Source organism: Panulirus ornatus, chromosome 9, assembly GCF_036320965.1.
Source record: "Panulirus ornatus isolate Po-2019 chromosome 9, ASM3632096v1, whole genome shotgun sequence".
NCBI lineage: Eukaryota > Metazoa > Arthropoda > Malacostraca > Decapoda > Palinuridae > Panulirus > Panulirus ornatus.
Genome location: NC_092232.1, coordinates 42929163 through 42951773, shown reverse-complemented (window position 1 = coordinate 42951773; position 22611 = coordinate 42929163). Strand labels below are relative to the sequence as shown.

The following is a 22611-nucleotide window of genomic DNA, read 5'->3' as shown; positions in this document are numbered from 1 at the left end:
CCACTTTCAGGTATCTCAAACACTCTGCTTTCCCCATGTTCTCTCATATTCAAACTCAGACTCAACCCAACCTGTCTTATCTACTTGCCCAACCTCATTAACTGACTGGTAAACTAATCAGCTCTTGCTATCCCCCTTGCACACTCTCTCCCGTTCTCGGACGCCAGTTTCTGCAGTTTTCCTCCAGAGGCTACCACCAGAACCGTGTTATGTGTAAAGAGCAGCTGAAACCTCCCCCCCCCCCCCCGCCTCTCGCATACATTAGACCTGCCTCTTTCTTCATGACCGTTTCATTTACTTGCCTCACCACCCTCCTCATGAACAGATTAAGCAACCATAGTGATTTTACTCATCCTTGATGCATGCCCTTTGCTTGGAACCACTCACCCTCCTCCCTTCCTATTCGCACACACATCTTACTCTCCCGATGCATCTGGTAACTTTCCACATCATATATTTGCAGCACTTTGCACAAGCCCCCCCCCCCCCATCCACCCTATATCAACTTAATGATATGTTTCTCCAGACCTCTCCAGATCCATGAATGCCACATACAAATCTCTCTCTCTCTCTCTCTCTCTCTCTCTCTCTCTCTCTCTCTCTCTCTCTCTCTCTCTCTCTCTCTCTCTCTCTCTCTCTCTCTCTCTCTCTCTCTCTCTCTCCAAGTTTTGCGCAAACAAATCCTTCGAAGCAAACACATCCTTTACCGTTTTTAAAGCCACATGACTCCTGCCCCAGTCTGATGCTCTGTGCATGCCACCATCCTCCCAGTCACCATTTTCCAAGACTACTTACCACGCGTATTCAACAACCTGTAATTCGAGCATTCACTTTTCCCCTCTGCCTTCATATAATGCCATTATACAGTTATTCTGCCAGTACCCAGGAACCTCACCTTGGGTCGGCCAACATCGTCACCATTCCTTCCTTCTTGAGAAATTTGACTGCATTCCTACACACTCCAGATGCTTTACTACACTTCGTCTCGTGCAAGGCTTTCACCACTTCCTCTTTTTTCTTTTTTTATCAACTGGTCGCTTTGACTCTCACTCTCTATGCCACCTCATTTCAAACACCCTTCATCCTTTAAACATCTAACGGTCCATCAAAACATTTCACCTCTTCTTTACCTCTTACTACCTGCCCAACAAGTCCCCTCACTGACGTTTCCTATTTGTTCTCCTGTCTTTCTCACGCCATTCACCACTTTCCAAAACAATTCCCATTCTTCCTGAAGTTTGTAAAAACCTTCTAACCCAATTTCTCATTTATCCTCTTTTTCAGTCTCTGCACTTTCCTCTTGACCTCCTGCCGCCTTCTCTTGTAAGCATCCCATTCACTCGCACTCCTTCCTTGTAAAGACCGCCAATACACCTCTCTATTCTCCTTCACCGTCAAATTGACTTCCTCATTCCACCACTCGCTATCCTTTCTTATACGTCTAGATCCCACCTTCTGCATGTTACACATTTCACCCACACACACATTAGCACTGCTTCCCTAAATACCTTTCAGTCCTCGCACACCCCCCTTGTTTCATCTGCTCTCACCTTATGCTAATCTAGTCGATCTTTCTTGGAATCTCTGAACACAGACCTTTTTCTTTCCTAACTCACTCGCTTTTGTCACTTTCCCGCCCATGTCATTTTCTCTACTATACCACTGCAGAAGTTTACATTTGCCGCCACCAAAAAATGTACTTATGTATGCACTCAACTCGGCAAGCTGTTCACCATCTCTGTTTACAATGTGCACCCCCTACCCTAATTCATATCCTCAGTCTGGTCTCATTACTGAAGCACAGTAAAATTCCGAATGCGGACAGCACACAGAAGTTAAATATATGACAAAATTCCATACACAGACCCCATGAGTACAGAATTCTCTCCCCGCACCGTAAAAGTAGGTAATTACCCTCTCCGTAAAGTGAAAATAAATGACTATCATCCTGTACTGTACAAATTGGTGATAACACTCCTCGGATTGTCCAAATAAGTAATCACTTTCCCAATCTACTACTCAAGTGATTAATCATAGCTAGCTCTCGTACGGACGTGTCCGCTTGTAAGTTTGTTCGCTGTTGGCTGTAGGTGTCGGGTAAGCTGAACGTTGGCTCCAGCCGTGAGCTGGAGAGATAATAACAGGTCAGCTGATTCGGTGTGGTGGAGGAGGGTGTGGGTGACATGAGGCTACTATCAGTATGTCTGTATGTAGGTGCGGTTTATGCCTCTCGCTCGTTTCAGTAAGGATAACCAGGAGCGTAACACACCCCCGAGCGCCATGGCAGCCACGACGTCAACTCTCGGGTCTTTCCTCCACCCAGGCATGGCTTACTTCCTCCTAAATGTCGCGGTTGCTTTACCGTCAAGTGGATCAGCTGGTGCACAAGCACTTGAAACACCTGTGTCAAGTTTGTACGTCATAACATCACCTCAGGCGAACAATTTCACAGCTACTTGTATATTCGAGACGAATGACCTGAAGGTAGCACTCCATCATAGTAAGAACCTGACATTTAATATCAGTGGTAGTGTTGAACAAGTAGTGACACTTTCCTTCGTCTTTCATGGACGTAAGATACTGAATCAGTTGGGAAATATTTCAGTAACTCCTGATGAGCTAAACGAGACTCATACTGTGGATTTGATGGGCATGAAGGCAGGACACACAGTTTTGAAAGTCAATGCAACTCCAGAAAGTATGGTGGATGTGTCGCGTGCCTTTGTACGGGTGGATGTCTTCCACTCAGATAACCTGGACTACCTCAGTGACATTGTTGGGTGGATATACTTTGTGGCCTGGTCGGTATCATTTTACCCCCAGACTTATATCAACTGGAGAAGGAAAAGTGTTATTGGACTGCACTTTGACTTCCTGTCACTAAACATTATAGGATTCTTACTGTACAGTCTCTTCAATGTATGTTTATACTGGAGCCCAGCCATACAACAGCAGTACTTCCATCGACACCCCCTCGGAGTTAACCCAGTGCAAATGAATGATGTCATCTTTTCAGTACATGCATTTTTTGCCTGTTTCATTCAATTAATCCAGTGCTGTATATATGAAAGGGGTGACCAGCAGGTATCAAAAACTGCCAAGGCAATCCTATTCACCATTGTACTAGTAACAGTGTTGATGATCATCCTCAGTTCTGCTGCAGTGGTACAGTGGCTGGATTTCCTTTACTACGTTTCGTACGTTAAACTGTTCATCACCCTTATCAAATATATTCCACAGGTATGTCTAGGAATAAATGTTGCTAGATAAGCTAAGTTAATCATGACTAAGATTTCTTCAAAGTAAGTACAGCATTCTTAAGTTTTATGTTGCGGCTTTGGTTATGAAATTCTATCTCTGTTTGGGAGGCTTTGGCTACTTGAGTTCTTATGTTGCTTTATGGATGCATCACTTCTAAGTCTTTTTTACTTCTAATCTTTTTAAATGTGTCTAGAGAGGAGCTATATTCTGGGACATCTTTATCTGTAGTTTCTGTACCTTCTGTGATTTGATTACAGGGAGAGAGTTTTATAGTCATGTTGCCATCTCAAAACTTTGTGTACATGTAGCTTGTCTTTACTCCTATATGTGTACGCACATAAAAACAGACACTATAGCCTAAGTCTAGTACCAGTTTATCAACTACCTACTGTGCCTAGGATTCGACCCCACTTGTCATTATAACTCATGGACAGTAACGCTAACCACCCCATCTCATTTTCCCATTGAGATTGAGTTATCCCTTGTTTGTTTTGGGACACAAGTCAGGAACTGAAGCAAAAAGTTGTATATGCTTAACTCATGCCTTTGAGGAGGATGAGCTCTCCCTGCATGACTCCTTCCTCTGTTTCCCCTTTTAGAAATTTAAATTTATTATACTTTATTATACTTAATCACTTTTTCCAGTGCCAGCAAGGAAGCGCAAGAAAACAGACAAAGAATGTCCCAACCATTCATATACGCATATATATATATATATATATATATATATATATATATATATATATATATATATATATTATCCCTGGGGATAGGGGAGAAAGAATACTTCCCACGTATTCCCTGCGTGTCGTAGAAGGCGACTAAAAGGGGAGGGAGCGGGGGGCTGGAAATCCTCCCCTCTCGTTTTTTTTTTTTATTTTCCAAAAGAAGGAACAGAGAATTGGGCCAGGTGAGGGTATTCCCTCAAGGCCCAGTCCTCTGTTCTTAACGCTACCTCGCTAATGCGGGAAATGGCGAATAGTTTGAAAGAAAGAAAGAAAAATATATATATATATATATATATATATATATATATATATATATATATATATATATATATATATATATATATATATATATATATAAATGCCCTTATGTGCACATATACATACATAACATTTCATTGTATACAAACATATACTTATATACACATGTACATATCCATACTTGCTGCCTTCATCCATTCCCATTACCACCCCACCAGGAAAAGACAAAAAGGCCACATTCATTCACACTCAGTCTCTAGCTGTCATGTGTGATGCACCGAAACCACAGCTTCCTTTCCACATCCAGGCCACAGGCCTTTCCATGGTTCACCCCAGACGCTTCACATGCCCTGGTTCAATCTGTTGACAGCAGGTCGACCCTGGTATAACAACTCATTCCAATTCACTCTATTCCTTGCATGCCTTTCACCCTCTATGTTCAGGCCCCAATTGCTAAAAACTCTCTCTCTCTCTCTCTCTCTCTCTCTCTCTCTCTCTCTCTCTCTCTCTCTCTCTCTCTCTCTCTCTATGTATATATATATATATATATATATATATATATATATATATATATATATATATATATATATATATTTTTTTTTTTTTTTTTTTTTTTCATACTATTGCCATTTCCCATGTCAGCAAGGTAGCGTTAAGAAGACAGGACTGAGCCTTTGAGGGAATATCCTCACTTGGCCCCCTTCTCTGTTCCTTCTTTTGGAAAACTAAAAAAGAGAGGGGAGGATTTCCAGCCCTCCGCTCCCTTCCCTTTTAGTCGCCTTCTACGACATGAAGGAAATACGTGGGAAGTGTTCTTTCTCCCCTATCCCCAGGATGTGTGGATCAGGTGTTTGCTTTGAAGAATGTATGTGAGAAATACTTAGAAAAGCAAATGGATTTGTATGTAGCATTTATGGATCTGGAGAAGGCATATGATAGAGTTGATAGAGATGCTCTGTGGAAGGTATTAAGAATATATGGTGTGGGAGGAAAGTTGTTAGAAGCAGTGAAAAGTTTTTATCGAGGATGTAAGGCATGTGTACGTGTAGGAAGAGAGGAAAGTGATTGGTTCTCAGTGAATGTAGGTTTGCGGCAGGGATGTGTGATGTCTCCATGGTTGTTTAATTTGTTTATGGATGGGGTTGTTAGGGAGGTAAATGCAAGAGTTTTGGAAAGAGGGGCAAGTATGAAGTCTGTTGGGGATGAGAGAGCTTGGGAAGTGAATCAGTTGTTGTTTGCTGATGATACAGCGCTGGTGGCTGATTCATGTGAGAAACTGCAGAAGCTGGTGACTGAGTTTGGAAAAGTGTGTGGAAGAAGAAAGTTAAGAGTAAATGTGAATAAGAGCAAGGTTATTAGGTACAGTAGGGTTGAGGGTCAAGTCAATTAGGAGGTGAGTTTGAATGGAGAAAAACTGGAGGAAGTGAAGTGTTTTAGATATCTGGGAGTGGATCTGGCAGCGGATGGAACCATGGAAGCGGAAGTGGATCATAGGGTGGGGGAGGGGGCGAAAATCCTGGGGGCCTTGAAGAATGTGTGGAAGTCGAGAACATTATCTCGGAAAGCAAAAATGGGTATGTTTGAAGGAATAGTGGTTCCAACAATGTTGTATGGTTGCGAGGCGTGGGCTATGGATAGAGTTGTGCGTAGGAGGATGGATGTGCTGGAAATGAGATGTTTGAGGACAATGTGTGGTGTAAGGTGGTTTGATCGAGTGAGTAACGTAAGGGTAAGAGAGATATGTGGAAATAAAAAGAGCGTGGTTGAGAGAGCAGAAGAGGGTGTTTTGAAGTGGTTTGGGCACATGGAGAGGATGAGTGAGGAAAGATTGACCAAGAGGATATATGTGTCGGAGGTGGAGGGAGCAAGGAGAAGAGGGAGACCAAATTGGAGGTGGAAAGATGGAGTGAAAATGATTTTGTGTGAACGGGGCCTGAGCATGCAGGAGGGTGAAAGGAGGGCAAGGAATAGAGTGAATTGGAGCGATGTGGTATACCGGGGTTGACATGCTGTCAGTGGATTGAAGCAGGGCATGTGAAGTGTATGGGGTAAACCATGGAAAGCTGTGTAGGTATGTATATTTGCGTGTGTGGACGTATGTATATACATGTGTATGGGGGGGTTGGGCCATTTCTTTCGTCTGTTTCCTTGCGCTACCTCGCAAACGCGGGAGACAGCGACAGAGTATAATAAAAAATAATAATATATATATATATATATATATATATATATATATATATATATATATATATATATATATATATATATATATTTCCAGCCCTCCGCTCCCTTCCCTTTTAGTCGCCTTCTACGACATGAAGGAAATACGTGGGAAGTGTTCTTTCTCCCCTATCCCCAAGGATGATATAATATATATATATATATATATATACATATATATATATTGTATTGTATTGTTGACTGGTTGGTAAGGTTATTTAATGTATGTATGATTCATAATGAGGTGCCTGAGGACTGGCGAAATGCGTGCATAGTGCCATTGTACAAAGGCAAAGGGGATAAGAGTGAGTGCTCAAATTACAGAGGTATAAGTTTGTTGAGTATTCCTGGTAAATTATATAGGAGGGTATTGATTGAGAGGGTGAAGACATGTACAGAGCATCAGATTGGGGAAGAGCAATGTGGTTTCAGAAGTGGTAGAGGATGTGTGGATCAGGTGTTTGAAGAATGTATGTGAAAAATACTTAGAAAAGCAAATGGATTTGTATGTAGCATTTATGGATCTGGAGAAGGCATATGATAGAGTTGATAGAGATGCTCTGTGGAAGGTACTAAGAATATATGGTGTGGGAGGCAAGTTGTTAGAAGCAGTGAAAAGTTTTTATCGAGGATGTAAGGCATGTGTACATGTAGGAAGAGAGGAAAGTGATTGGTTCTCATTGAATGTAGGTTTGCGGCAGGGGTGTGTGATGTCTCCATGGTTGTTTAATTTGTTCATGGATGGGGTTGTTAGGGAGGTAAATGCAGGAGTTTTGGAAAGAGGGGCAAGTATGAAGTCTGTTGGGGATGAGAGAGCTTGGGAAGTGAGTCAGTTGTTGTTCGCTGATGATACAGTGCTGGTGGCTGATTCATGTGAGAAACTGCAGAAGCTGGTGACTGAGTTTGGTAAAGTGTGTGAAAGAAGAAAGTTAAGAGTAAATGTGAATAAGAGCAAAGTTATTAGGTACAGTAGGGTTGAGGGTCAATTCAATTGGGAGGTAAGTTTGAATGGAGAAAAACTGGAGGAAGTAAAGTGTTTTAGATATCTGGAAGTGGATCTGGCAGCGGATGGAACCATGGAAGCAGAAGTGAATCATAGGGTGGGGGAGGGGGCCAATATCCTGGGAACCTTGAAGAATGTGTGGAAGTCGAGAACATTATCTCCGAAAGCAAAAATGGCTATGTTTGAAGGAATAGTGGTTCCAACAATGTTATATGGTTGCGAGGTGTGGGCTATGGATAGAGTTGTGTGCAGGAGGGTGGATGTGCTGGAAATGAGATGTTTGAGGACAACATGTGGTGTGAGGTGGTTTGATCGAGTAAGTAATGTAAGGGCAAGAGAGATGTGTGGAAATAAAAAGAGTGTGGTTGAGAGAGCAGAAGAGGGTGTTTTGAAATGGTTTGGGCACATGGAGAGAATGAGTGAGGAAAGATTGACCAAGAGGATGTATGTGTCGGAGGTGGAGGGAACGAGGAGAAGTGGGAGACCAAATTGGAGGTGGAAAGATGGAGTGAAAAAGATTTTGATTGATCGGGGCCTGAACATGCAGGAGGGTGAAAGACGGGCAAGGAATAGAGTGAATTGGATCGATGTGGTATACCAGGGTCAACGTGCTGTCAATGGATTGAATCAGGGCATGTGAAGCGTCTGGGGTAAACCATGGAAAGTTGTGTGGGGTCTGGATGTGGAAAGGGAGCTGTGGTTTCAGGCATTATTGCATGACAGCTAGAGACTGAGTTTGAACGAATGGGGCCTTTGTTGTCTTTTCCTAGCACTACCTCGCGCGCATGAGGGGGGAGGGGGATGTTATTCCATGTGTGGCGAGGTGGCGATGGGAATGAATAAAGGCAGACAGTGTGAATTGTGTGCATGTATACATATGTATGTGTCTGTGTGTGTATATATATTTGTACATTGAGATGTATGGGTAAGTATATTTGCGTGTGTGGACGTGTATGTATATACATGTGTATGGGGGTGGGTTGGGCCATTTCTTTCGTCTGTTTCCTTGCGCTACCTCACAAACTCAGGAGACAGCCTCGCAACCATATAACATTGTTGCAACCACTATTCCTTTAAACACACCCATTTTTGCTTTCCGAGATAATGTTCTCGACTTCCACACATTCTTCAACGCTCCCAGAACTTTTGCCCCCTCCCCCACCCTATGATTCACTTCCACTTCCATAGTTCCATCCGCTGCCAAATCCACTCCCAGATAGCTAAAAAACTTCACTTCCTCCAGTTTTCCTCCATTCAAACTTACTTCCCAAATGACTTGTCCCTCAACCCTACTGTACCTAATAACCTTGCTCGTCCCTCAACCCTACTGTACCTAATAACCTTGCTCTTATTCACATTTACTCTCAGCTTTCTTCTTTCACACACTTTACCAAAGTCAGTCACCAGCTTCTGCAGTTTCTCACACGAATCAGCCACCAGCACTGCATCATCAGTGAACAACAACTGACTCTGTCCCCAACCTCTCTCATCCACAACAGACTGCATACTTGCCCCTCTTTCCAAAACTCTTGCATTCACCTCCCTAACAACCCCATCCATAAACAAATTAAACAACCGTGGAGACATCACACACCCCTGCCGCAAACCAACATTCACTGAGAACCAATCACTTTCCTCTCTTCCTACACGTACACATGCTTTACATCATCGATAAAAACTTTTCACTGCTTCTAACAACTTACCCCCCACACCATATATTCTTATTACCTTCCACAGAGCATCTGTATTAACTCTATCATATGCCTTCTCCAGATCCATAAATGCTACATACAAATCCATTTGCTTTTCTAAGTATTTCTCACATACACCTAAGCAAGCACCTGGTCCACACATCCTCTACCACTTCTGAAACCACACTGCTCTTCTCCAATCTGATGCTCTGTACATGCCTTCACCCTCTCAATCAATACCCTCCCATATAAGTTACCAGGAATACTCAACAAACTTATACCTCTGTAATTTGAGCACTCACTTTTATCCCCTTTGCCTTTGTACAATGGCATAATGCAAGCATTCCTCCAATCTTCAGGCACCTCACCATGAGTCATACATACATTAAATAACCTTACCATCTCCATCTCCACATCACTCACATCACCACTACTTGTTATCACCTCCCCATTAGCCCCCTTCACTGAAGTTCCCATTTGTTCCCTTGTCTTATGCACTTTATTTACCTCCTTCCAAAACATCTTTTTATTCTCCCTAAAATTTAATGATACTCTCTCACCCCAACTCTCATTTGTCCTCTTTTTCACCTCTTGCACCTTTCTCTTGACCTCCTGTCTCTTTCTTTTATACATCCCCCAGTCATTTGCATTTTTTCCCTGCAAAAATCGTCCAAATGCCTCTCTCTTCTCTTTCACTAATAATCTTACTTCTTCATCCCACCACTCACTACCCTTTCTAATCTGCCCACCTCCCACACTTCTCATGCCACAAGTATCTTTTGTGCAAGCCATCACTGCTTCCCTAAATACATCCCATTCCTCCCCCACTCCCCTTATGTCCTTTGTTCTCACCTTTTTCCATTCTGTATTCAGTCTCTCTTGGTACTCCCACACACAAGTCTCCTTCCCAAGCTCACTTACTCTCACCACTCTCTTCACCCCAACATTCTCTCTTCTTTTCTGAAAACCTCTACAAATCTTCACCTTTGCCCACAAGATAATGATCAGACATCCCTCCAGTTGCACCTCTTAGCACATTAACATCCAAAAGTCTCTCTTTCACACGCCTAACAATTAACACGTAATCCAATAACGCTCTCTGGCCATCTCTCCTACTTACATGCGTATACTTATGTATATCTCTCTTTTTAAACCAGGTATTCCCAATTACCAGTGCTTTTTCAGCACATAAATCTACAAGCTCTTCACCATTTCCATTTACAACACTGAACACCCCATGTACATCAATTATTCCCTCAGCCGTCACATTACTCACCTTTGCATTCAAATCATCCATCACTATAACAGGGTCTCGTGCATCAAAACTACTAACACACTCACTCAGCTGCTCTCAAAACACTTGCCTCTCATGATCTTTCTTCTCATGCCCAGGTGCATATGCACCAATAATCACCCTTATATTTATTTTTTTCATTATATTATACTTTGTCACTATCTCTTGCATTAGTGAGGTAGCCCAAGGAAACAGACGAACGAATGGCCCAACCCACCCACATACACACACACACACACACACACACACACACACACACACACACACACACACACACACACACACACACCTATACATTTCAGTGTATACATACATATACATACACAGACATATACATATATACATGTACATATTCATACATGCTGCCTTTATTCGTCCCTGTCACCACCCCACCACACATGAAAGAGCATCCCCCCTCCCTCCATGAGGTAGTGCTAGGAAAAGACAAAAGGGACAATTCACTCTAATCCTTGCATGCCTTTCAATCTCCTGTATGTTCAGGCCCCGATTGCTCAAAATCTTTTTCACTCCATCCTTCCACCTCCAATTTGGTCTCCCACTTCTCCTTGTTCCCTCCACATCTGACACATATATCCTCTTCGTCAGTCTTTCCTCACTTATTCTCTCCATGTGACCAAACCATTTCAATACACCCTATTCTGCTCTCTCAACCACACTTTTTATTATCACACGTCTCTCTTACCCTTTCATTACTTACTCGATCAAACCACCTCACACAACATATCCTCAAATGTCTCATTTCCAATACATCCACCCTCCTCTGCACAGCCATATGTATAGCCTACACTTCGCAACCATGTAACCTTGTTGGAACTACTACTCTTTCAAACATACCCATTTTTGCTCTCCGAGATAATGATCTTGCCTTCCACACATTCTTCAACACTCCCAGAACCTTTGCCCCCCTCCCCCACTCTGTGACTCACTTTCGCTTCTATGGTTCCATCTGCTGCCAAATCCATTCCCAGATATCTAAAATACTTCACTTCCTCCGGTTTTTCTCCGTTCAAATCTACCTCCCAGTTGACTTGTCCCTCAACCCTACTGAACCTAATAACCTTGCTCTTATTCACATTTACTCTCAGCTTTATTCTTTCACTCACTTAACCAAACTCAGTCATCAGCTTCTGCAGGTTCTCACCCAAATCAGCCACCAGCACTATCATCAGCAAACAACAACTGACCCTCTCTTCGACAACAGACTGCATACTACATCCATAAACAAATTAAACAACCATGGAGACATCACATACTCCTGCCACAAACCGACATTCACTGGGAACCAATCACTTTCTTCCTACTTGTACACATGCTTTACATCCTTGATAAAAACTTTTCACTGCTTCTAGCAACTTATCTCCCACACCATATACTCTTAATACCTTTCACAGAGGATTTCTATCAACTCTATGTACATATACCTTCTCCAGATCCATAAATGCCACATACAAATCCATTTGTTTTTCTAAGTATTTCTCAAATACATTCTTCAAAGCAAACACCTGATCCACACATCCTCTACCACTCCTGAAACCACACTGCCCTTCCCCAGTCTGATGCTCTGTACATGCCTTCACCCTCTCAATCAATACCCTCCCATGTAATTTCCCAGGAATACTTAGCAAACTTATACCTCTGTAATTTGAACACTCACCTTTATCCCTTTTTCTTTTGTACAGTGGCACTATGTATGCATTCTGCCAATCCTCAGGCACTTCACCATGCACCTTACATACATTGAATATCCTCACCAACTAGTCAACAATACAGTCACCCCCTTTTTTAATAAATTCTACTGCAATACCATCCAAACCCACCGCCTTGCGCTAGTGAGGTAGCACCATGAAACAGACAAAGAATGGCTCATCCACTCATGTACATGTATATAGACATAAACACTCATACATGCACATATACATACATATACATATCAATATATATACACATATACATGCATATACACACTCATACACATATGCACATGTACATATTCATACTTGCATGCCTTCATCCATTCCTGGCGCCATCCCGCCCCACAGGAAACAGCATCACTATCCCCTGCTTCATAATGATAGGGCCAGGAAAACAAGAAAAAAAGGCCACATTCGTTCACACTCACTCTCTAGCTGTCATGTATAATGCACAGCTCCCTATCCACATCCAGGCCCCACAGACCTTTTCATGGTTTACCCCAGACGTTTCACATGGCCTGGTTCAGTCCATTGACAGCACGTCGACCCTGGTACACCAGACTGTTCAGTGTGCAAACACCTCCCTCTTGTCTTTCACTAACAACCTTACTTCTTCATCCCACCACTCGCTGCCCTTTCTAATCTGCCCACCTCCACCTTTCTCATGCCACAGGCATCTTTTGCACAAGCCATCACTGCTTCCCTAAATACATCCCATTCCTCCCCCACTCCCCTTACATTGTTTGCTCTCACCTTTTGCTATTCTTCACTCAATATCTTTTCCAAGCTCACTTACCCTCACCACTCTTTTCACCCCAACATTCTCTCTTCTTTTTTGAAAGAATTTTTTCATATTGTTTCTAAAAAGTCTCCTGCTCATTTTCTTATTATGTCCTCTGGTAACAGTCTTCGTATCTTTGAAGAGCCATTTGCTTTTTGTTTCAAGGCTCCAATCTTAGACAAAAGTTCACATTAAGGCTGGGCCTTAGGTAACGTACAGAGGTTACTAAAAGGGAAAAGGATGAAAAAGAGAAAGTATATATGAATTTTGGAGGAGGTGAAAAAAATCTGTCTTTTGAAATGTGCCAGATCATACTTAATGGGAAAGAATTAGGGGGTAGAGAGTTCTAAAGCTTTGAGATGTAGGGTAATAATATCAAAATGTCCCATCCTTGAGTTGACAATAGCCACAGAGTAATCATTTGATGTAGCATCTTACCAAGTATTGGGTGGTCTCTCTAGTGGTGGGAACAAACAAGCAGCTAGCTCTCAGGTAGAAAATCCGAAGTGATAACAACAGAAAAGAGAAAGTGGGTCATCTAACTAGTTTACAAATTTGAAGGTAGTGTGCAGTTTATGGCTTCTTTCCTCTCACTGTAACACATCTATCTTAATTTTGATATTATCTTAGGCCATTCTCTATTAATTGATTAAGCTTAAGTGTGGGGACTAAACATGAGGAGCAATGAAGTTCTCTGTGAATCGTTTGCAAACATTTTCTTAGTTGTATATCCAGATGCAGTTCTCATATTTTTCAGATGACAGTTTGTCAAATAGTGATATTTATGTTTATATTAGCAGTCTAATGCTCTTTTTTTTGTCTTCTTTGAATTCATTCATGATCTCCATCTTGATGATTCCATTGAATTTCAAGAAATAGCAGTGCTGTAGATGATGTCTGCGGACAGTACCTAAAGGTTGAGATTACTGTGGGTGGGATGTGTATTGTAATAAAGGTAGTTTACAATTCTCCAAAGAACGTAAGAGCATAGACCAGTGCTGTAGAAGGTTCTGTGAAATCAGCAATGAAGGGATCAGAATGTGAGTACTTGTAGTGGCCCGTAGAGGAGAAAAATCAAAATGTGAATGAAACAATAAGGCTCCCTCTTCTGAGTTAGTAAAATACTGATAATGGGAATTTCAGTGACAGGGAAATAGACTGGAAGAATGTAGACTCCCATGGAGATGCTGAGACATGGAGGCACAAATTTCCTGAAAGTGTACAAGAAAACCATGCATCAGTATTTCAAAGTATGGAGAGAGGAGCATATATTTAAAAAAAAAAAAAAAGCAAAGCATTGTGAAAAAAGCAAAGGACAATTCAAAACCTCCATAAGTTCATCAGTAGCAAAATATCATTGAAATCAGTTAGTCAGGTTAAGGGACATAGAAGGAAAAATTCTTGAGGATGATAATGAAATATGTGTGGAGTTGAATGATAAATTCAAAAAGTGTTTTTACAGTGGGGTACATTAATGAGGTAATTGATAGGAATTGCATACTCATGGTATTGATTCAACTTGACCCACTACATGCTGAAAAAATGTTTGGAAGCAATCATTAGACCATTACAAATATTGTTCAGTAAGTCACTAGAGGAATTTACAAAGTAACAAAGATATGGAGGAGAGCAAGTGTGCCAATATATAAGAAAGGCAATTGAGAAAATATGTTAAATTGCTAGTCAGCCTGACTAGTATAATATTGGAAAAGATAATCAGAAAATAAATGAATGACAATTTGCGAAGGATAAACTTTCTAACTCTGAGACAGTAAAAGGGTTTCAGGGAAAGGAAATCTTGCATAACCATTCTTATAGACTTATGTGATAGGATGAGGTCCATCTTAGATCAAAGAGAGGGATGGGTAGACTTAGTATTCTTAGACTACCAGAAATCCTTTGACACCCTTCCCCCTGAGATTGATACTGAAGCTAGATCTACTGGTAGAAATAATGGGTAGGTTCCTTCCATCAACAGAAGACACCCTTATTGGAAGGGAGCAAAGAATAGGTAAGAGGTGCATCCTCAAAGTGGGCTGGTGTTACAAGTGGCATTCTGGATTGCTTAGCTGGAGGCCCTTTCTGTTCTCAGTATATGTAAATGACTTGCCTGATGGAGTGGAATCTATGAAAAATAGAAATTTGTGGATGGTGCAAAGTCATGTGAAATAAAGAATGATGATTGCATCAGCCTACAGGGGAACCTGGGCGAATTCCAAAGTTGGTCAGATGAATAGGTGATGACATTTAACCTAAGTTAATTGCAAGGTAATAAGGGTGGTTTAGAGTGAATGAAGGCCTCATTGCAATTACTACAAAACAGGAAATGAAAAACAGGAATCTGCATGTGAAAGAGACAAATTGGTCAACATCATGCCAAATCTGTTGCCAGAGCTACATATCACATTAGGGAATTTTGGAAGAGGCAAACTGTCTGCAGGCAAATATTAGATTTGCATTCAAATATATGAACAAGGAAGTGTTTGGAAAATTATTTTAATATCAGACCAGAACTGAATTATGTATTGTAAATCAGGTCATCTCACCTAAAGATGCACAAAGATCTGATTGAGAGGGCACAAAGAAGAGTAACTAAAATGGGACCTGAATTATGAGGACTGAGCTATAAGGAGAGGCTGAGGACTACTTAGTTGACCACATTGAAGGGGAGAGAAAACCCTATACCAGCTTTCAAGTTTACAAATCAGCTGGATTTCACTGATGGTTAGCAGTTCTTTAAGAGATGCAGCTTCAAAATAACCAGAGGTCATCAAAAAAAGGTTCGTTGGAAAAGATGCTAAGTGCTGGTTTAGTTAAAGGGTTATGTAGAGTTTGAACGAACTAACCAGTGAGATAGTAAATTGTGGCAGTTTGCAGAGATTTAGAAGGCTGCTTGATGGCATTAATAGATGGGGCTCCATGAATGCAAAACTCTCCCAGAATAGTACAGATATATAAGTCCAGAAGTTTCTAACTTAGAGATCTAATGAAGCATATCTGTTGCTATGGTTAGTAAGCCTTGCAGACATGCAAATTTATTTGCAAGTAGGCCTTGTATTTATGTGGGCTTTCAGTTGAAGAATATTTGGTATATGATGACTAGTGCATATGGGATGAATCTGTTGAATTTCACCATTGCACATTTAAGAAATAGCAGGTAATATACTCAAAGGATGATCATAGCAGATCATCATTATGATCATTAATTTAATCTCTTATAAAATGATGTGCCAGTAGTATTACTACTGTATATTTTCAGTCTCAGTTTTGCTTTTCCTAATCTGTACATTTTTATCTTTAACAGGCCTATTACAACTACAGAAGGAAGAGCACATCTGGCTGGAGCATTGGTAACATTTTCTTGGACTTCACGGGAGGAACATTGTCTATTGTTCAAATGTTTGTCTTGGCAGTCAACTATAATGACTGGGGATCCATCTTTGGGGATCCCACTAAATTTGGTCTTGGCCTTTTCTCAATAATATTTGACATTTTCTTCATGATTCAGCATTATATACTCTATCGTGGAAATGAAGGTTACCAGCGTAATCTAAATTCACCACAACCTACCCACAGTAGCTCTCTCACGGACTCAATAGCTTCTGTTGACTATGGTGCAGTTGGTAGTCTTCATTAAGTTTTCCTTTTCATTAAACATATTCACAAAAGAATTATGCTGGGAAAAATGACATTGAATTTTTAAACCAAAGATAGTGATATAAATGATTTTAAGATTTTAAGATTTTCATCGAATTTTATTTGCAGTATTAACACAAGAAATCAGGTCCTTTGAAATACATTATCTTTGGGGATGTCTGAACATTTTTGTAGATGACTTCTACATCAACTAATTGTTCATCCAGTAAGGTCATTGTAGTCAATATTTTCCTTCATAAGACACCTTTCCATTTTTTGTGTTGGCTTTCTTGGTAAGTATTTTTCACATTTTTTATCACATTTCTTTTTTAAGATGATCAGTATATTTGTAATTACTGTACAGAATTTATTCATGAAAAAAGAAAGAGGGCCAAAACAGATCTCATTTTGCTATTTTGTTACATATATTTCTATATCATTATAAGGTGTTACCAGACTTCACCTGCATTAGATTATTCAGCAAGTGAGCAGTCACTTTTAGCAAAGCACTATCTTGTTAAGGAGCTTATTGTTCCAAAGGAATCCTTCATAGGAAGGGTTCTGAGGTATTTATTATATTACTATTATTATTATTATTATTATTATTATTATTATTATTATTATTATTATTATTATCATTATTATTATTATCATTATTATTATTATTATTATTATTATTATTATTATTATTATTTTTCTGTAGCATAACAATGAAAATGATATTACTACTGATGATAACAGTAATGATGTAGTTGATGATAATAGCTGTTATTATCTTAATTATCATTATTATTATTATTATTATTATTATTAGGACTGTATTATGAGTATCATTATTATACATTAGTTTTATGCAACCCCAGAACATTTTTATGGGGCTCCTGCAGTTTCAAGGCTGTGCTACAATTAGTAGCAGGGATATGAAAGACTCCTTTGGAATGACCAGTATTTCAATGAGATTGTACTCCTTTTCATCCACTGATAAGGGTTCAACTTCTCTAAAGGTAACTTTTCACTTGCAGCAAACCACATGAAGGTAGAATCTAGTTACACACACACACTTATATATGTGTATGTGTGTGTGTGTGTGTGTGTATAGTATAAGTGTATGTGAGTGGATGGGTCTTTCTTCTCTGTTTGCTGGTATAATAAAAAAAATACACACACACACACACACACACATTGCTGGGAGTACAGGCTCGTCAGAAAGCCTATCACTCCAGAAAAGTCTGCATTTCCTGCTTTAGGAAGTAGCACCGCCTTGGGCTGCAGGGGCCTTTATGAAGGTCCTAGGAGAGGAACTCATTCATAGAAATTGGTCCAGAGATATTTATTAGTAAATGAATGAATATACATATGTTTATTTATATATAATTGCCTTAGGATTCCTTTTTGAATGGGTCCTGGTGTTACTCAGGATCACTTTTCTTGGGGATCCTGTAGCTTAATGCTGTTTACACTTAGTAGCAGAAATACAGTTAACTTCTTTGAAGCAAGAAATTCTTTGAGAAGATTGTATTCTGTTTTTTCAGTTGGTGATTATACAGCCTCTTCAGACATGACTTTTCACTAGCTGTGCAACCTCATACAGGTTACACCTCACTCAGGTCTTATAAAGGGATAATTGAACTTTGTGAAGTTAATCTCAATGCAGTTACTAGTACTAGGTTCTAGTGACTTATTTTCCTTATTGACCTTGTCCTGATATATGCAACTCATATCATTGTTTTTGTAAGTGCCTCGACATGTAGATAACTTTGGTTGCCACCATGCTAATCTACTTCATTTTTGTGATGAATAGTATTCAGATAAATTAAACAAATCTAAAAATCCCTGTTATAAGCCAGTTGATATGTTGCAAGATTTTGCTCTTTGAGGAATCACAGATTACATTATATTACATTGTATTAAATTGCAATAATTTGCATTAGATTACATTGTATATACACTTTTAGAAGCATGTAGTAGGTGTAGATTGTGAAAGGCTTTTGTGAACTTTTATTAACAGTGCATGCAGTGTTTTTACATGCACTGCAAAGTAGCCCATGACTGAGCTGATATATGAAATATGATTTGAAAATTAGACCAAAAATTTTTTTGGCAACTAAAGATTTTGCATGGACATTGTTACTTATGTTTAAGTAACTTTTTGTATATGTTACATAAGAGGCATGAATTTTTGTTACAAGAGAATATCTCAATGAATGGGATAGGAATGATATAGGGGTGTTTAGCTATACTATATAATTTTGCCACATAAGTCAACATGCAGCTAGATAATTTAGCCCCTAACTCCTCTAGACAGATATTTATGTGTTGAGCAACTCCTCTAGATGCAATTTTCCACATCCATTTCAAGGCTGCCTGTTGAGCCTAGATGACAGCACATTCTCAAGAGATTTCTAAGCAGGAAATTGAGTGGCATGTTGCTAGATTTACTGGACCAGGCAGATGATTCTTAATTATATGACTGATAATAAGTCTTCAGAGTGTGTAGAGAGTGATTTTATGGACACTAACTCTTCCAGCATTGGAAGTTGACCAAGATGAGGTGGGAGGTGTTCCTAGCACATATGGAGGCAGTTTTGCTAGTGCATACTTAACTTTGAAAACACTGCATCTGACTTGTGCATCTGATAATTTTACAGACATAATTTTACTGGTGAAAAAATTATTAGTAAACCACATCAATTGTAACAAGAAATGAATTGTTATTAGAGATAAAACATAATGATGATACAGTAAAACCTCAGTTCAAAGGACCTCAATTCAATAGACTTTGGAAACTAGATACTATTTGTCAATCCCAAGAAAGTAGTCCATATTGAAATGGACTCAGTCCGACATCTTGCCCATGAGCTGATTGGCAGCATCCTTTCAAACCCAATTGACAAAAACATTGTCGATATTGAGCACATTTGGCTTTCATGTCAGTGCTTGTTTGTGCATTATTAAAATCTAAAGTGAACAGCATTAATGTACCAAAGCCCCTTTATGTAGTATTGTGAAAAGAAAGCTAGGGATTTTGAGTAGTTCTGAAAACCTAAAGTTAACTGAGAAGTTAGAGTTACTATTTACATTAATTTACAATATTACTTTTATGTTAGTGTATTTTTTTATCATAAGATATAGTCATTAATGTATACTGTATAAAATACATCATAATGACCATCTTGATTTAACAGACAGTCAGCATTACTGGATACCCCTCTCCCCTATCCGTCCATTCAAAACGAGGTTATACTGTTATGAATATGGATTTTTGGTGGTTAAAATAAATTATAAAATATGCTTAGCGGCAACTCACGTGATGCTTAGGCCTTACTTAGGCACTTTTTAATGCGTTGTGCTGAAACATTTGCAGAAATTTTACTCATCATTATTGTGATGGTAATGGATGAAATATACTTATGAAATTATTGTTCTTATGGTTATATGAATATGTTTGCAACTGTTTAGTTAAATGCTGTACATCTGTAAGACATGGAAAACTGATATTTATTGGTTTGCAAGGAATTCTGACTTAGGAGTTAGGGGTTAATTAGATAGCCATATTCAGTACTAAACACATTTTCATATGTTTAATGTGCTTCATTTTATTATCACTTTATCATGATAACATGAAAATGTGCCCCTCGTTTTAGCTTTATTTGAGAAGTGATCGTGAATTTGGAGGACTGTACAGTCTCCTCACAATACACCCTGTTAGTTATAGATTTTCATATGAAAAAAATAATACCACAATTTATGTGCCATTCAGGTACCAATATTGCCAGTGAAGAGCGACACCAATATTGTCAGTCATAAGTACGTTGCAGCACCATTGAAAAGAATTATTGACAAATAAGGGTAAATAATTAACCGTGATGAAAGGATTATGTAGTAAGCTTTCTTGGAATTATAATACAAACTTTTCAGTTCTGTGAATATGCTGAACTCCTGAAAAGTATTATTGGCGAAGAAAGGTAGCAGCAATATGTTACAGCCAGTCCAGTTTCTCTGCATCCTTTTTAACCTTATTTAGTTATTTATAGAATTTTTTTTATGTGATACACATGTACATATTTTTTTAAATAATTTGTGTTATTTTTCATTACACCCTAGTACAGCATCAAAGATAGTCTCCCATCAAAGTTGATATTGTTCTCCATTGCACTGGTAGACTTTATTCATATTTTACAGGGGTGTGATCAGAAATGGTAGAATGGATTGATACATATGTACATGAAACAGTACTGTAGGAACGCTCACATAAAGATGGTTGGGAAGGCTTCATATTAATGATTTGTGGTAAACTCCGATGGAGTTTGGGTGTTGGTGGGAGCATCATAATAAAATCACTTTTGTTTCCAGTGTAGTGCCCTTGCTGTTGGCCTTTGTTTTTGTAATATATGTCTTGTACATATTTTACTATTCAATTAATTTTATTATTCTTAATTTTACCCCTGTACATTGTAAATGATTGTCTACCATTGAAAAAGAAAACATTTTCTGTTTAATAGGTAGACTTAATTTGCTTATGTTAAGCAGGTATGTTAAACTAGATTAGTTAATATCTAAATTGAATTGATGCTCAAATATTTCATGCAATGTAAAATGAATTTATATTAGGCAGGACAGTGATAAGTGGGGATCATCTACCTTGAAATGAATAAAGCTTTAATGATTTCAGAAAGTGTGCATCAATACTTTTATGAAAACTTCAGCAAAAACATAGTTTACTGATATTCTTCATTTTGATATTCGCCACAAAAATGGCAGATTTATTGTGCCCATTCCCATTCTGTGGGAACTAGTGCAAAAGAGGATGCAAATTCCACAAAAGTCTAGGGGATGAAACATTTGAAGACTCCACAAGGTATCCACGAGGTCTAGGCTGCGGTGTTTTAATCATAAACAATATGATGAGTGAACTACTTACAAATGTCTGGGGTAAAACGTTGTTGCAGATGAAATGACAGGTAGGAAGTATCTTAGATTTTAATGAAGATACACAGAAGCTTTGGGAAACAGCAGCCAAATGTATGCCATGGGTCCAAACCTTGAGGATGGGGACACATGCCAACAATTAACGAGTGCAGTTTGAAAAGAAATGATGCCAGGAGAATTAATGTGAGAGAAGGCTTTGGATTCCACTCTAGTTGATAGAGAGGTGGAGGATGAGCCTTCTTAGATGTGTGGGCAATATTGTGTACGTGGGCGATTAAAACCCCTGTAGATGTGAAACACCTACTCATGGGAAAGATAACTGTGGCACCTATACAACACTCCTAGCTTTTGGGAAGCAGACTTTGTGATGATTATTTGGTGTTTCCAGGACAGAGTGGAGGATATGTTCATTCCTAACATGTATATATTCTGACTAGGTTGAATAGTGGTGCTTTGAAATTAAAAGGAGGAAAATGATTCATAGAAAGAGGCATAAGGAAAGATTGTATTTCAGCACTGTTGTTTAACAAGATTACTTCTTCCTCAATCAAAATGCTGTATTGGTCTGAAGTGAGAGAGGGAAAACGATCAGTATGAGAAAGAGAGCAAGTATAAAAGGGGGGAAAAGTGAGTTGAAGTATGTAAAGTGGAATCATCAGCATAAGACTGAATAGAAGTTACAAGTAGAAGAGAGAAGATTATCTATTGAGAGATGAAAGTGTAGGTAGTATGACAGAACCCTGACAATACCATGATTGATAGGATAGGAGGGAAAGTTGCTCCAATGATGACTACTTTGATGGAGCAGCTAGAGAAAATTGTGCATTAGAAAACAGAAACAATGAATCCATAGGAAGGGAGTTAAGGAAGCAAAGACTTATGCTAAGCCATGTCAAATGCTTTGCAGGTATCAAGGGCTATGACAAAATTCTTATCAAAGTCCCAGAGGTGAGTCACATAGGAGTGAAGATCACCAGTAGACCTATTATTGCAAAATCCATACTGATGATTTGAAAGAAAGAAATTTGATTTCTAAGTGTTCAAGAAAGTGAGATTTTGGGAGAATTTCAGACTTTGGAGATGGTAAAAGTGGAGCAA

General features: G+C 39.3%; 1 protein-coding gene across 1 annotated transcript; it reads left to right on the top strand.

Moving 5' to 3' along the window:
* The first annotated feature begins 2096 nt into the window (after nt 1–2096).
* Nucleotides 2097–21259, top strand: LOC139750368 (cystinosin homolog). The gene is made up of 2 exons (XM_071665087.1): nt 2097–3240; nt 16253–21259. The coding sequence occupies exons 1-2, from the start codon at nt 2224–2226 to the stop codon at nt 16583–16585; spliced, it is 1350 nt and encodes a 449-aa protein (XP_071521188.1). The 5' UTR covers nt 2097–2223; the 3' UTR covers nt 16586–21259.
* The last annotated feature ends 1352 nt before the right edge of the window (nt 21260–22611 follow it).